This window comes from Amphiprion ocellaris, chromosome 3, assembly GCF_022539595.1.
Source record: "Amphiprion ocellaris isolate individual 3 ecotype Okinawa chromosome 3, ASM2253959v1, whole genome shotgun sequence".
Lineage (NCBI taxonomy): Eukaryota > Metazoa > Chordata > Actinopteri > Pomacentridae > Amphiprion > Amphiprion ocellaris.
The window spans coordinates 8,899,998-8,917,394 of record NC_072768.1 but is presented as its reverse complement, the minus strand read 5'-3'; the positions used below and the strand labels follow the sequence as shown (position 1 = coordinate 8,917,394).

The following is a 17,397-nucleotide window of genomic DNA, read 5'->3' as shown; positions in this document are numbered from 1 at the left end:
TATTGGGCTTTTACTGTACTTTGGTCATAAGATGTTCCACTGTATGTGTGAAATCAATACATCTGTCACTCTAGCAGCCATTCCTGTGTGGGACAGTATCTCTGCTTGCTTCTCATGCTGCCAGGAGTACTGATAATGACTGTGCAATCAAAGCCAGTAAATTCTCCCATACCTCCAGGTTGCAGGTTGTAAGGCATTTTAAAAAGCAAAAAGCCCATGTCTGTATTCAGCATGCGTATGGTTGTGTGGGTGGTACCTGCAGTCAGACCCTTCTTTTAGCAGGTGTTTCTTTATAGGGAGGTAAAAAAAAAAAACAATCTGTTAGTCACAATATGGAATGCTGAGGGCAAGAGAAAAAAAAAGAAGAAACATACTGGAGCAAAACAAATATCTAATTTATTTTTGAAATAGCACAGAAATTATACTGCTTAGTCATATTTTGGATTTTTTTTTTTTAATGTGACCATACAAAATCAGGGATGGTGCGTAAAAGTCAATTAAGGCACAGATGAGTATTACGCAAAAGTACCCACGGCTGGATTTTTTTTTCTCGGTAGACTGAGAGGGAGCAGGGACAACAGGAGAGAGGGAGACAGACAGAGAGAGAGAGAGAGAGAGAGAGAGAGAGGAGGGAGGGAGTCTGAAATCTCCAGCTCCAGTACCTGTTAGAGCGCTGGATGGCCGAGTGATCAGATTAGAGGTGTCACTGTTCGTTAATCTGGGAGGCAGCGACAGACGGCCACACACGCCGCTTCCGCGCACCGCTCCATTCATCGGCGGCGAAGGGGAGCGCAGAAGATTGGATATTGACGCGCGTCGGGGAATTTCCTCCCCTCTTTATTTTTTTCTCTTTTGTTTTTCTTTTACAATGGATACCTGCAGGGTACGATCCTGGCTGTTTCTGGTCCTGTTATGTCAGGACGCTTGTTGGGCATCGCAGTTTCCGACACAGCTCATGTAAGTCCTGTAATCCTTTCCCGGCCATAAATGTTGTGGTGTGTGTGTGTGTGTGTGTGTGTGTGTGTTTCCCCCCACCTCCTTGTTCCAAGACCGTTTAAGAGGCAAATCCACTCAGGGTGTGGATAGGCTGCACGGTTACGTGGGTGTGAAAGTGTGGTGGGCAGGTCGTTCCATTCATGCACCGCTGGTCATCTGGAGGGTGGACAGTCTGCTCGCCTCCAGCACCTTGGTTCATGTTGGTTACTGTAATCAGCAGTGTGTCGCTGGCAGCTCCTCTGTGAAGTTGTAGGAGAGTTTTACGGTGACTTCGCTTGGTCCCGCTGTTTTATGTAAAATGACAAAAGTTGGCCTTTGTCTGTGGCCACTGTGAGCTCACCTAACCTTATTCCTCCCCCTGTTGTAGCCCTAATGAAGGGAAATCTGCAGCATTACTTCATTACTCATCCTCAGAATCACCACTATTGGATACCTTTGTGGTTTGATGGGTATATTCCACACTGAGTCCTCTTGAAATGCAGATTTAATTCAGTCTTCAGTGCATGATTTTCTTGAGCATCTACTTAAGCACCGAAGACAATCGAAGACACAGACACTACTATAATTCAAGAATCTGAATCCCGGATGGGAAATCAACATCCCATACTTATAAACACAAATATAACCAGACAGCATCAGAAACGATTTAATTGCTGTTTGGATGCTGACAGGCCTGTCAGTCCGTTTAGAAATAATAGCTGGTTGTCTTGTGGTTAGAATTTTGTTGAGGCTGCACCTTATTTAAAACTATAATTAATGCAGCCACAACAACCTGTCAGAACATACAGAAGTCATGTCATTTGATTTATTTGAATTAAAAGTTTGAAATATAAATGATTGGCATCTGCCTTTCATTTTTTTTGGACATTTTGTCCAATCCATTTACACCACAAAGAGTAGAATAATTATTAAAAATGCCTGAATGAATGAAGTTTCAGATACACTCTTGATACCCAAATTTAAACACCATCAATTCAAGAGCGAATTGTAATAGAAAGCAGACTTTCCTGGTATACCCAGTAAACAGCTGTGCATTTGTTTAGCCTAATGGTGAAAGCAAAGACCTGCTGAACAGCCTTTGTGCTAAATGACAAATCTGCTCAGTGGAAATGAGTAAATATGTTTACAAAATCAGCTTCATTTAATCTCTTGTATTTCCAAAGTGCTTACATTATCTTGCAGGTGAAACAGTTTAGCATTTAGAAACACACAAGGAAATAATCAGAGCAAATTAAAAAAAATGAAAAGAAAAGCTGTCTGCTTTGGGTTTTTCTTTAGTGACATTCAGGAAACCCGTCTTTGTATTTCCCTGAGCTCTCTTCTTTTTTTTTTTTGAATGGTTGAGATCATCATTAGAGTAGACGAGGCAATATGGGTTCTCCTTTGAAGGCTCTGCAGAGGATAATGTACAACTCATCATTTAGTCCTTCTTCTTCATCAAAAAATAGAGTCATTTTTATAGAAGAAATGAACAATAGAGTAAAAGTGGTCATATGGTTGTGTCCTGTATGTGCTGCTGCACTGCTAAGGATAGGGATATGAGAGGAGTAAAAGCTTAGCGGTAATATGTTTTGAAAGGAACTGCAAACCATAGAAAATGTGTTTTTGTTTGGAGTGTGTGCTGATGAGAGGCAATAGAATGCATGAAATGAGCTAAAATAAATCAAGATTAACTGGATTTTCGACTCCATTCATCAGGTGCACCATTTTGAATTACACTGATGAAATGGGTGGAGAGGAAGCATATACTCATTAGGGATAAGCAGTTTGGCAAACTGTGATGAGGCGCTGTTCTGTCTCCTTATGCTCCTAAATAGCTGTGTTGTTGTACTATACTTCGGAGACAAATCATTTTGCACTGTCTAGCATTTCAAAGTGAAGAAAAAACAAGACCGGGAAAACAGCTTTCCTGAAAGACAGATTTTTGAGTTCAGAACCGATGTTGGCTGTGGAATATCCAACGATCCGATGAGCGGAACTTCTAAGACTGAGGGTTGATGAGGTGGTCAGAGTTTGATCCGAAATGCTCAACTTCATATCAAGGCAGTGTTTAGTATCTGGGTCAGGCGGAACAGGAAGTGAATTGGCCACCTGGGTGTTAGTGTGGAGGCTACAGAGTGTGAGCAGAGCACCGCGGGTTGTTTTGGTGCATTACAGTTGGTGTTTCCATGCTTCATTCTGTTTTGCTGTCTGGACCGGACTGCTTCTTCCTTTGCCTCCGTAATGATGTATAATTAGACTGTAGTTTCACACAGCCGCCCACTGAGATGCACACTATGGGCCAGCTCATTACTCTCTCTAGTTCCAAAATGATCGTGCCAAAACATCTGTCTCCCTCTTTCTTGTGTTAACTCTCTGCCTCTCTTTCTGTTTTTTTTGCTCTCATTTGCTCTTCCTGTGTTTGTAAAACAATGTAGGCCAGGGTCTGACCCAGTTGCCATTTGTCTGTGCGTTTCTGTGTATATGTATGTATGTGTGCGTGTGTGTTTAATTATCCAACATTGTACCACAGGCTGCAGTAATCAAAGCCCAGCAACCAGAGCAGAAAAATGTTGCTACCTCAGCTCAACAACACTGACTTTATTACTGTTTTTTTTCCATGCATCTCTAAATTACCATATTATTACAGCAATTGATAAGAGCCCATCGTATAACGCGAGCTAAAAGTGAGAAAAATCATCTGACATTAAGCATCAACACTTTTCCTAGTCTGCATTTGCATGGGGAAACCTAAAATGAGATCCATTAGTTAGTAATCTGACTTTATTAGTCGTGATTGGCCGAGAGCAGGTTTCATCTCACAGCATCTATAAAGCATTGTTATTAACTTAGGTTGGGCCTTGAAGGGATGCTTAGAAATGCGTGCTTCAAGGGTGAGGAAATTATGTGCAGAGAATTTTCCTGTCTTTGGATAACATGTCATCGTTTTACATTCATCAAAACAATTTGACTGCAAATATCCATAAAAAGCAACAGACGTGCAGTACAGCTTTCTGTTTTATTCCCCCTTCCTGTGTATAATGAGCCTCCTATGTGAGCCCTTAAAGAGAATAAACATACAGGATATTTAGGATCACGTGTGACTTCGGCAGAGCGAATCTGCAGATGAGACACTTTTATGAATCCTCTGACAAATTGTTCTAAATAGATTTCAAACAAAAGCCCCCAGCAAAAGGAGCAAAAAAAAAAGAAAAAAAGAAAGTCTATGTCATCCATATTGAATGTGCAGAAGAATGCATGCACACATACCGCACCGCAGCCTGGGTTGTCTCATCCATTTGTCAGCACCTGAGAGTTGTTGTTATAAAGATTTACACTGGTAGCAGTAGATTTAACAGAAGCTAAACTCGGGAGAGAAGGCCCTCTACCTCTCTGAATGTCAAGCCTCTGGAAGCACACACACACACACACACACACACACACACACACACACACACACACACACACACACACACTCTAACTCACATTTGAGGTGTCAGTGCTTCAGGGTCTGGGAGCTTATGGGTCCAAGGTCCACTAAAACACCTACAGTTAGTAGATTTGGGGACAGAGAAAAGTGAGCCTGAGGGGAAAAGGATGAAGTGGAGAATTTAGGAGGAAAGTGTTGTGTTACTGTTCTATCTTCAGTACTTATATGGCCAGCAACATGTGCGATAAGTGGAAATTAAAATATCATGAAATACTTTAGAATTAGTCCTGCATTGACAGCCTAAATCTGACCAAAACCATCTGCACCTTTCAGACTTGACCTGTTTAATACTGTTAATCTGAAACCCAACTGGACCAAAAGACTGTGTTTCTTCTTCAAAGACAATATGTTTGTTTTAGACAAGACGGACTTTACCACAGGAAAAAAAAAGTTATCTTACAACAGCAATAGATCAGCAGAGTATGGCACACCGGCCCACCAACACATAACATGTTACCCCTACAACTTAATAAGCCAAAGGTTTAGCAGCAATAAAAACACTGAAGTCAGCTATCAGTATGTAACAATTGTCTGTCTTACTTCTCGCTGTTATTTCAAGTTTTCTAAAGTAGATAAATGTAGCTGGTAAACTCAAACTTTGGACTTAAAAGTAGGCGTTGCGGAGGAAGAGACATGTTTCACCGCAGATGCCCACCATTCTCTTAGTGCTGATTTGTTCCAATTGCATGTCCAAATATCACTGCAATCCTGACGCGATGCAAAGACAAGAGACAGTTAGCTTTACATCTGTCACGATTATTCCAGAGTGCAATACCCTCCCCAAAAATGCTTAGGCAGTTTAAGAAGCACACCTTTTGCAAGTCTGAATTAGAGAAGCATTGGCCAAGACGTCTTGACTTTTGCTAGTTAAGCTCCTTCTAAACAACAGTATTTCTCACTGTGCTATCCCCACTGGTATTCTTTCTCTTGCTAGATGTCTCATCTTTCTCCACAAGTGTACTTGCTCTGAATTCTCCTCATCCACTGTGGATTTTGTGTCTGTGATGCATCTTTCCCAGTTTCTGTGGCTTTTTTGGATCTACTTTACCTTTCTCTCTTACCACCCTCAGCTGTCTTGGGTGTCACTGTTGATGTTTTCCACCTACTGTAAATTGACTTTCATTACCCTGCTGCAATGACACTTTCTGAGAATGTTTTCCGAGCATGAATATCCAGTTTTTTATGTTTACTCCAGTGAGTATATGTGGGTATAATGTGTCTCTTTACCACTGAGGGTGATCGCAGTTGAGTCTGTGTTAAAGTGAATAAACGGCAATGAGAACATCCACATTCTATGCCAACCTGTTATCATTCTCATACAATATTAATGGCACTATCTCATTATGTGGATGCACTCAGATACACTTGCATGTGAATGTGAGTGCAGGCATGGTAGCAAACAGTACAATATGGTGAATTAATGGATCTATATGTGCACAAGTACTTTGCTCCTGAAATCCTATCATACAAGGTGCACTCTGGGATGAGTCTGATTATTCCAAGTGCTTTATGGTTGATATGGTTTTTTGCCTCCTGTTTTTTACTCACTGTGGGCTCATTTCAGTCTTGTACCTCTATGGAAACAGTGCACTCATGGCTAGAAGGTATGATACAATCATAATGCAAAAAAAAAGAAAAAAAATTAAATTTATTTAGCAAAAATTGAAAAAAATATATCAATACTGGAAAAATGGTGGCTCCACATGCTATGAATATTTTTATTAGTTACATTTTTAATTTGTTTTCATACTTGTCTCTATCTTCTATGTAAACACAGCCTGCAGTTCAGCCAGAAAGTTCCTGATTTTTTTGTTAAATGGCAGTTGACCACAGCTATATCACTAACGGCTATATGATTGCACCATGGTGCACAGAATTGTTTGTTTTTTGCTGACTGTAGTTAATGCAAAACAGTTCATTTGTTAATTAAAAAAATATACATATAGATGCATCTTTGATAAAATATCATGATTTTAAGCTAAGATCTGGTTTAGTTTTTTGACTGAATGGTGTGTCACAGTTGTATAGTTGAAGAATCATTGGAAAGTTGACGTTCTAATGATTCTTTTTGTTTTTTCTGTGTATGGCTTGGATAAATAATGTAGTTTAAGTGATTTTTGAAAAAGAGATAATATGTGTTTCAAACCTGCCGGTGGGTTTTAGGACTTAGATTGTTAATGTTTAATGTCTTTGGCCTTCATCACTGCTTGATTCAGGAGTGATGAACCACGTCAGTGGGATGCATGCGGTGCATTTATTCTGTTTTGATAAGATGACTGGAGGAGGCTGAGACAAAGGTAACATCCAGGCAATGATGTAGCACTGCTGAACCAAACCTGGAAGCAAGAAAACATATCAGGCTTTTGCATCAGGCAAACAATTATTATCCAACTGAGTGGGAGCCATCTCTGAGTCTGTTTTCTGTTTTACTATTATACATCCATAGCACCAGTAGGCTGGAAGTGATGCTGAGCTCTTTGTTATACAGGAAAGCTTGTTGGTCCTGGCTACTTCACACCTCTTGACTGTCCACTCACATCGCTGTCACCAGTCACAACACTTGCCGACATCTATCTGATTGGTTGACTTTATGTTTGAACTCTCAGAAACTAATCGTATTGGTTGACACCCAGTGACACGTGTTTTATTAGATGACATTGTATTTGTTGCCGGTGGTTCGAGCTTGATTGGTTGACCTGCAAGAGTGATTCTCTTTGGCCTTGTTTGTTTTGATGCTATGCGACTGGACGGCTTGGATGATAGATGTAAGATTGCTTGATTGACAGTTTAATTGCACCGTGAAATCTCTGTGATGTCTCGTATAAAGTCATTACGTCTCAGTTACAAGATTGGTTCTGTGTGCATTGTTTTGTCCCACAGGATTAAAGAATGGGTTGATCAGATGCAGAAAGAGCTCGTCACCCTGGCAGACACGGCCACAGCTGGGAAAAGCCTCACTCAGGTAAAAACAGCTGCATGCAGCACACAGAGACAACCAAAAAGAGAGAACATAATCCAGATTTAACACTGCTGTGAATCCCCTACATATACCAGTACATTAGGCAGCTACAATACTTCATGTTTAAATCAAATGAAAGAATGATGAAACTATATTTTTCAGTTGACTAGAACAAAAAAAAAATAAAAGAAATGCCTGACACATGAGGATGTATTGAGTCATGTGTTACATGTATGATTGTGTACATTGTCTCTATTCTATGTTTGTGTAGATTTTTGAGAGAAACATGCACCTCTACACTGTGGAGCAAAATGATGCGGAGGAGCTTGTGGCCAGAGCAGCGAGGAACATAGAACAGCTGCTGCGGAAGAGGTCTGCTGCCTTGAAGGTAGGACTCACCCCAGTCAGAGGAACCAACTGTCAGTTTGCAGGGTTTTTTTTGTAGCTTTTGATGCTGTGCAGGAGAAACTCTTTATTAACAAAGGCCATGACAGAGAGCAGTTTTCCATCTGTTCTGTTCTTCCTGCAGACTTGAACATGTATACACAATAACTAAAGTGTAATGCTGAAAACATTAACGATATTATTTAGTGCACTAGGTATTAGTGACATGGTGACAGCTGTGACATTTATTCATTTTTTAAATTGATGTTATTAAATGTAATACTAATCAGGACGTATATATAACAACCATCCACAACAGTAAAACTAGTGATGATTGAGGTGAATATCATTTATTTTCTAGTTACAATGAAATTTTCTGCTTGGAAACTTTGGGTCCCAGCATTCGTGTGGATTTTATTTTGGCATGTACCAACCAAATAAACATTATTTCGGAATAAGAACCCCCCTCCCACGACCCACACGACCCAAAGGTTCTGCTGCCAAAGTCCTGGTGCCAAACACCACAGAGCAAACCCAGAGGTCTAGTGTCCAGAGCTGTTTTCACATTTTGATTTACATTATATTAAGCGGTTTTAATGTTGTGGCTGATTGGTGTATGTACATCACTGTACTGAAAAAAGAATTTGCCATGGCAACTTCTGTATTGAAATGAACAAGCTTTGTGCATTCAGCTTACATGTGGATCTCAGTGCACAGACTACATTGACTAGATTTTGCATCACCGACTGTGTTGATGCGCTGATAATCGACCTTTCAAGTGATGGAATAGGGTTAGCTAATATTTAAATATTAAAATGTTCCACTGGAAAATATGCCTGTTGTTCAAAGCTGGTTAACTTCAAAAAAGGTCGTCTCAACTGAACACACAACACTGAGCTGCTGCACCTTTTATAGTTTAGTATCGGAGGATGTAATGGGAGAAATGTTGCAATCTTGAAATCTGATAACTACCGAGACTGTATATGTCATTTTAATGTTATGCCTTTATTTATTTATGCATTTATTTGACTTTGCCTTTGATATTATGTATTTACAGTGCAAACATATCCAGATACAGCAATTAAAGTTGAGTTGAACTCTCTGCTGTATCTTATGGTCTTTGAAGCTCAACATAACAAACATAACAAGAACTGCTATAATTATATTATAGGGCTAAATTATAGATCATATGAAACTGAATCACAGTGTTAATTAAAGTTAAACATATACAGTGTAATCATAATGGCATGATTCTATAAGGAATGGATGATTAAATCAGCAAATTCACAAGTTATTATCCAAACATGAAGTATTTTGTTACAGTCACCCCACCAGCTGGGTACAATCTATTTATTTAGTTTTTCTTTGGCTCAGTTTCCCAAGTGTGGTTGCTCTGGCTTTGGTTGAAGTCCAAAGCCTTTAAATGGACAAAGTTTCATTCACAACACTGTAAGGACCTTATTAGCAGCAAGATCTCTTTTGCTTCTCCATATCGAAATGCTTCCTCTGAGGGAATAGTTCAGGACAACCTTCTGGCAGCCTTTATATTGGCATAAGCTACTATCTGAATCTACTTGTTGTGGTGGTCGTATTGTAACAGCCCAGTAATATTTCAGTGGTGAGGTGATATGTTTGTATAAATTTGCAAACCTAATCTTGTTAGATCATGGAGATGTGTTGTGCATGCAGAAGGAACAGTGGGTGAAGCATGTAAACAAAAGAGCAGAAAGCAGGGACTGAGATCTTTCTTCTGTGCGATGGAATGTGATAATGAGAGCCTTGACCCCGGGGAGGTTCTTTCTTGCTCTCCCTCTTATCCCGCCCCTCTTTATTTTTTTATGCAGAAGTGGGTCATAGATTCTCATTTATATCAGGAGTTTGAACCGTATTTTTATACATTCACAGGGACTTCGCAGCACCCCTTACTTTGCCTTTATAAGGCCTCGCCATTGTTGTCTTATTAGTAATGGAAAGAGAGTATTTATGAATGTTCCTAAACACATCCCCTGCCAAGTGTCTGTCTTGTGTATGTTAAGTAAAGACCCTGGTGTTCTTATCATTTTTCCATGTACTGGTGCCATAAGATGCGTAAGCAGCGATGTGAAAATTGGCGCGAGTGCATGAACCAAGTGATAGAAGAGAGTGGCAGTGGAGAGGTTGGGTTAGTGGGTATTTTTAGGTGTGTGTAGAGTTTGTGAACATGGGCAGTAGGTGGGGCATCAGCTTTCTTGATGCTGACAGTCGATCCAACCTCCCAACATCGATCATGTCTCGCTCTTTATTGTGTCTTCGTGTCTCATCCTCACTTATGAGTAACCTCAAGGCACACTGATATTGGATTCTCTGTCCTGAGATGTATGGATGGAGAGATAAATGGATGAATGAATGCTGGGAAGGAAGGGCATATGAGCATGAACATGATGGATACGTGGATTGATGGACAGCTAGACAAAGAGCAAAGGAAGATGGTTGTGAAGGATGGCAAAGTGAGGGCAGCTGAGAGGGGAAAAAAGGAGCTCATATTGTTGCAGGTTTTGCATTTTGGCTGTCGTTCTAAGACAGTACAGTAGCAGCGACCGTGAACACCAGAAAACTCAGATCAAAACATGATGTAAGTAAACTGTCCCAGCAGATTTTACAGTTGCAGTTTGAGCTGATTTTTGCTGACTAATCATCTCAGTTTGACGCAGGGCTTTTGGCAGTAAAGTTTATCAGACAGAATACATGAAGAGGATCCTCATCGCAGTTGGGACTTCCTTTTTTATTCAGTGCCTTTGATATAAGGTTGGGAGGGACTCGCAATGTCAATATAATTGGAGATAGCCCAAGGCACTCTAGCCACTTTCACTTAGCTGTCAGCAGCTTTCAAACTTTCATCCTCCCTTCGTCTTTCTCTTACTCTTGTCCTCTTAGTCTCTCTTTCTCTGATCTCTAATTCTGCATGATGGGTGACCTTCCAAAGGCCACAGTTTATGTAGCCACAGGTATGTGAAACAAGTGTGTGTTAGTGTGTCTACTCATGCTTCCATAAATACGTGTGTGGCAGAGTGTAACATGTATTATTCATGAGAGCTTGGCTGTGCACTGTGGGGAGGGATCACTTTATCAAGGCTTTTACAATGTATACCATGGCTTTAGCTCAACAGGGGGCACTTACACACATGCACACAACCACACACACACACACACACACACACACACACACACACACACACACACACACACACACTTACAAACCAACTGGGACATACACATATAGTTGTTCAAGCCACTGCCTCTTCCCCTTCTCACACTGAAAAGAGCAAATTACTAATGATCACCAAGTTGTTGCTTGTGATTAGCAAAGGTTGTGTACGTAGCTTTTTGCTAAGGGGACAGTAATAAAGTTGTGTTTTAATTAGAGGCCACACACTATATAGACATCTCCACCTGCAAGTCCCTTCGGATTTATTTACCAAAAATTCCTCTCTAAATTTCTGATTGGTCACATTTGTATGTTTAAGGTGTGAATGTGAGAGTGATTGTTTGTCTTTGTATGTGGCCCTGCGACAGACTGGTGACCTGTCTAGGGTGTCCCCTGCCTTCGCCCGAGTCAGCTGGGATAGGCTCCAGCCCCCCCGCGACCCTAGTGAGGATTAAGCGGTGTATAGATAATGGATGGATGGATGGATGACTTTTTATCATTAAAAAATATTGCCAAACTTTGACCAGTACTCTCTAAAACTAATGCAGAGACACTAATACATGCTTTTATTCCATGCAGAACTGACCACTGTTATGTTGTCCTATCTGGTCTTCCTAAGACGACTATACGTCGTCTCTAGCTACTCCAAAACTCGGCAGCACGAGTTCTGACAAAGACCAGAAGGAGAGCTCACATTACACCAATTTTAAAGTCTCTGCACTGGTTACCAGTCTCTTTCAGAATAGATTTTAAAATCATTTTATTAGTTCATAAAGTTTTTAATAGTCTTGGTCCTTCATATTTATCCGATTTGCTTTTATCTTATGAACCCTCTAAAACCCTCAGGCCTTCTGGCAGTGGCTCTTTAATCAGACCTAAAGCCAGAACAGAAACATACAGTGAGGCAGCATTTTGCTATTACGGCCCACATATCTGGAACAGCCAGAAAACCTGAGGGCAGCAGAGAGTGCTGATATTTTTAAAAGCAAATTCAAGACCTACCCTTTTAGTCAGGCTTGTGATTGATTATTACTTTTCTTAGAACAGTTTTTATTGATTGATGTTGCTGTTTGATACATACCAATTTACATATTTTAGTCTATTTAATGAAAAGTGTATTGATTCATTTATTTAATTTCTTATTCTGTTTATATATGTGTGTGTGTGATATAGGATAGCATTTCCTCATTTTCTCAATCCCTGTGTTTTAGAAGTCCTTCATTGATAACTTGACTATTGGGATGTGAATGAGATGAGGTAGGGATGGGATTATTTGCATTGTTTTATCGCATTTTTTTGTAAAGCACTTTGTGTTACATTTTTATTGGTGTTAAAAGTGCTGTATACATAGTCAGATTGATTAATTGGTTGATATTATTGCATTTCCTATGGAACAGATCGTGAAGTGCACATTCCCTACACAGATCTGCATTACAATGGGTTTATAACTACCATCTCAATGACATGAAATCTCCCTGCTTCTCACATGAAATGGATGGCAAACATTTCACACATACGCGCATGCAATAACACAGACGTGACATGCCTACTTATCACACTTAACACCTAATTCTGCTTAGAGAGAGAGAGAGAGCGGTGATTGAAAATGTTTGTCAAATGTAGCTGACCACTTACTGAGAGTGTGTGATGTGCTCAAGGCTAAATCCAATTACCTCAACACATCTCTCCCTCCCCACCTCCAGCCTGTTCTCTCTTTATCTCGCTGTCTGTATACACTTTAATTAAAAACTTAATTATTGATGCTGCACAACTCTTAATACAAAACACGATCTAATAAAAAACTGAAGAAAGACATCCATACTGGTGGTTCAGAGTAAACCCCCTTGTTTTATACTCCGTTCATTGTGTCGTGAGAAGCAAAAGTTCAATCAGACAACTGACATTTAAATGTTTCATTATAGCAGCAGAATATAGTCAGAATTAGACTTCATGCTCATCATGACTTGAATGGATATTTTTCCATACAGATATTGGGGGGTGATGAGTGAATATCTCTTTGTGCAGGTGGATGCTGGGGTGGTGGAGGGGCTGACACAGCAGGCAGCAATACAAGGCAGCCACAGAGAGATGCAGCAGTGCAGCTCAAGTTGACTCGCCGTCATCGCTCTATTTTATGATGGTGGAAACAAAGTTTTGTGGTTTTCATCCTGCAGTCATAGATTTGTTTGACAAAGCTCTTTAAAATAGGAACTGATCATTTTTAATTAGAGTTCACAGCTCCGTTTTGAATTGACCAATGTGTGTAACCAAGGAAACTGCTAGCCAGTGTTGGGAACCAATATCCGTAAAAATTTTAATCTTTGATCAGAATTTAGACTCCAACACAATCCTTCTTTGAAATGCTTTTATTTGTATTTTAGAGATTTTTAACCAAAGAACTTTTCATAATTTTTTTTATATTGTTGATCCTTATCTTCCACTAGATGTCATTTCATTTTAGCTTCAGGAATCTGGGAAGGAATCTGGCAAATCTGCCAAAGTCCAGTTTAATTTAAAGTTAAAGTAAAACCTAAAATGAACAGTGCACTTTTTTCTTTGTGTGATTAGTGCGGAGTGGTAACAAATTCAAGTTAAGTACTGAGTTATATTGAGCTGCGCACCGTTGGGGGGCTTTGAGTGCAAGAGCAATGGGAGCAAACAGGTCAGAGAATGAGGAGCAGAAACTTCACGTGTTTGTTTTTTCATGAGGCTGCACAGTAGCTTGGTGTTTAGCACTTTCACCTTGCAGCTAGAAGATCCCCGGTTCGCATCCCGGCCTTCCTGGGATCTTTCTGCATGTAATTTGCATGTTCTCCCTGTGCATGTGTGGGTTTTCTCCGGGTTCTCCGGCTTCCTCCCACAGTCCAAAAACATGCTCAGGTGAATTGGTGACTCTAAATTGTCCGTAGGTGTGAATGTGAGTGTGACTGTTGGTCTGTAAATGTGGCCCTGTGACAGAATGGTGACCTGTCCAAGGTGTCCCCTGCCTTCGCTCTAAGTCAGCTAGGATGGGCCCAGCCCCCTGCGACCCTAATGAGGATTAAGCAGTGTATAGATAATGGATGGATAGATGTTTTTTTCATGCTGAAGCAAGGCTTGGAAACACCTGGCCATAATGCTCCTGTTTCAAGGAGTAGAAACGGTGTCACATAATACTGTCTCTACCCTGACTATGATATTAACACTACCCACAAGCAAACTCAGCTGCACACCATACTTGGTGATTTATGGGGGGGTTTTTGGCCTTTTTGGCTTTAGTCAATAGGTGCAGTGAGAGACAGACAGGAAACGGGGGAGAAGAGTGGGGGGAAGACATGCAGCAAAGCACCACAAGCGGGAATCAAACCGGGGCCGCTGCATCAGCCTCTGTACATGGGTCGCCCACTTAACCCGTTAAGCTATACAGGCGCCCCGATGTATTAATATTTTAATATAAATCATAATAATTGATTGTTGTTTGCCTAATGCAGCTCCACACTGTCAGCTGTTCCAGCTGTGGTTATTCCACAGAGTGTAAACAGCATCTGTCTTTGTTATTGTCATAAGCAGCGGCGTAATGAAAATGTTGAAGCAGACCTCAGGATGGACCCGCATCTTATGATTGGCAGCGATGAGGGTTTGACCAGTACCTGACAGTTGGATATGAACGGGTTCAGTTCGGGTTGAACACTTGTCTAGACCCCTGTCAGACATCTGCTGTCTGAAAGTGGTGTTCCTCATGTTCAGAAGCTACATTTCATCTGCAGTTATTGGCTTCTGCTTGAACAGTCTACTGTAGGTGAATGTGTGTATGTACAGTGTGTGTGTGTGTGTGTGTGCGCACTTCCTCTCTTTTCCTGAGGTAAAGGGCTCAATCCAGTGACTAATGAGCCAGTCTACAACATTACTTAGAGTGATACCTCAACCAGCACCACTAAAATTCTACAGGACACAGGTGGCCCATTACTCTGTGTGTGAGACGATACTGTGTATGTGAACTGTTGTCTGGGTGCCTGTATTTTTCTGGGCTAAAGTGTGTTTTCAAAATGGCACATCTCTTCTTTTCCAATGTTGGCATCATGTTTACTGATATGTACCTTAACTATTGAAATAATGAGTTTTACTGCTGCGATTTTATTTTAATAAAAGCTGTTAATGAAGCTGTTATTTGTGAATTCGGAGCATTTTAGTGGATGCTGTCATTTGTGTATTAGAATGATTATCAGCCATGCACTCCTGTCTAATGATGCCACTTTTTCACAGTTATTTGGTAATTGTTTCTAATGAATTTGTACAGTGTGTTGTGGTTAGCTGGGATTCTGTGAGTAACAATTACGTCTAGTGGTTGTCAGTTTTCACTATAGGACAAATGTACTAAATTCTTTTTAAAAAAAAAAAAAAAAAAAGTCAAATCTGTCAAACAGCAGAATCCACTTCTCTGCTTATAATGAAATCATTAAGTTCCAAACACTTAGTCTCCAGAATATGTCTATGTGTCTGTGTTGTACCACTTAAAGCTTTGAAAGTTCCTATATGATGTGCATTTAGCAATATATTGGTTCATTCTCTTGTTTGTCTTTATTATGGATTATAACAACTGAGCAGAGGGAAAGTGGAAAATGCATTTTCAGCTGTGGATTCTATAGATACTTTGAGATTTTCTGTCTATACTGATGCTGTTGTTTTCTCTCAACGAGAAATCGTTGATAGAAAAGAGTTTTTATGTGCTTCTATAAAGCCTCCATGTGGAGAGTCTTTAACACAGAATTTGAGTTGAATATAGTTCCAGACACTTCAATCACTCCACAGACCATTATGCCTCACCCTCTTTGACAGTAAACTGTCAATTCAGTGTCTCTTGTTAGATCACTCAAACATCTGACCTCTTTCCCGAAGCAATTTCAACTATAACTTTGAAATCATGACAAGTTCTACTCTCATTGCACTCTCATTTATTAAATATGGCAGGGAACATTTTAAGTTTAGCTCTGGTACATTTGTCAACCCCAACAAGGCTTCACTTGTGCATTTTTTCTTTGATTTTATCTGCAGAGTTCAGCCACAAGTCCTTTAACATAATAGTTCATAGATACTTATATAAGATTATATATGTCAGATTTACAAAGGTTTTCTAGGTCTAGATCTCTTCTCAAGATTAGACCTCTAGTCATTTCATTGTTGCTGTACTTAAAAGCAGATCAGGGTGTCATGTATGCCACTGACATTCTCACCTTCAGTAGATGATGCAGGTAAGGTTTTAACATGTACAGTCTTTCAAGTCAGGTTTATAACCTCCAGTGGAATGAAGCCTTCATATTGTGCAGACTTTACTAAAATACTGTATGTAAATTGTCATATTACTGGATAGGGATCATCTTGGGACTTGCCCTGAAATCCACCACTACATTGCACATGTTTTTATCCTTTAATATATGAATCAATATAAGTTAGTCCAATTAATCTTATGTTAACAATCAGCTCTCCTCAGTTTTTTTTTACTAAGTAACTGATTTCCCCACCTGATGAAACAGTCTGTATAAAGAGTACATCTGTTTATTGAAGGCACAGGGTGTCAAAGTAATCAACACTATGCCTCTCATGTAAGATCCATGCATGATTTTTTTTCTCTTTTTTGCTGCACACATTTGTACATGTAATAGGCCTTCTTTTCGAGAGCTCACCTTGAAGTCTGTATTAAAGGGGAACATAATGTGAGAAACTGGCTTGTAGCAATTTTCATGACACAAATGTGTATTATAGTTTCATATAAGCAATCAAATATGGTGGCAGCGCCTCCATTTCCGTAGATTAATCATAATTGAAAAAAAAAGAGTGTATTTGCTTAAATTATTGTGCTTATCAGACACCCATTAGAAGACTCTTCCAATATTGTGTTTCAATATAGATTTCAACACATCAACAGCTGTAATTTCTAGTGGTTATAGTTCTAACATTCCCAGTATAACACTAAACAGTCCAGTTATCCAGTTCCCTTCATTTTGAGGTGCGTGTTAAGTGTTTCATGTGTTATTCGTGCATATGTATAATAGAGTCTTCATGCCCCAGGTGTTGGACCATATTTCTGTTAATCTGTTGCCTGCTGTCACAATGTTACAATAATGAGCACAAGATGTGACATTGTGATGATTTCATGTGTGTGCCTCTGTGTGTGTGTACATAAATATGTGTCTTTGCGTGTGCTAAAGTAACACAGTAATGAGCAGAGGCTATGATACGATCAGAGATATTCCAGTCTCCAGAGCAGATGTTGCTCAACCTCCCATCTCCGCTCTGCACTGATCATATTAAGCAGACAAGAGGTGTCTGCATGTGTGACTGCGTGTGCGCTTGCGTTCGTGTTTATGTGCGACGACAGAAAGGGAAAGGGAGTGGGAGGGAGTAGTGCAGATGGGGAATTCTAACTAG

The 17,397-nt window shown here is 40.0% G+C and overlaps 1 protein-coding gene across 5 annotated transcripts in view; it reads left to right on the top strand.

Moving 5' to 3' along the window:
- The first annotated feature begins 539 nt into the window (after window positions 1-539).
- The window catches only part of LOC111564876 (voltage-dependent calcium channel subunit alpha-2/delta-1), a 66,779-nt gene continuing 49,921 nt past the window's right edge, over window positions 540-17,397 (top strand). For 2 of the 5 annotated variants that reach the window (XM_023264724.3, XM_055009307.1), the window contains exons 1-3: window positions 542-957; window positions 7,346-7,427; window positions 7,696-7,812. In XM_023264724.3, coding sequence (XP_023120492.2) covers window positions 869-957; window positions 7,346-7,427; window positions 7,696-7,812 — 288 coding nt within the window. In that variant the 5' untranslated portion in view covers window positions 542-868. Of the gene's footprint in view, window positions 958-7,345; window positions 7,428-7,695; window positions 7,813-17,397 lie in introns of all 5 variants that reach the window. The other 3 variants (XM_055009306.1, XM_035945703.2, XM_023264725.3) reach the window with 3 other exon arrangements.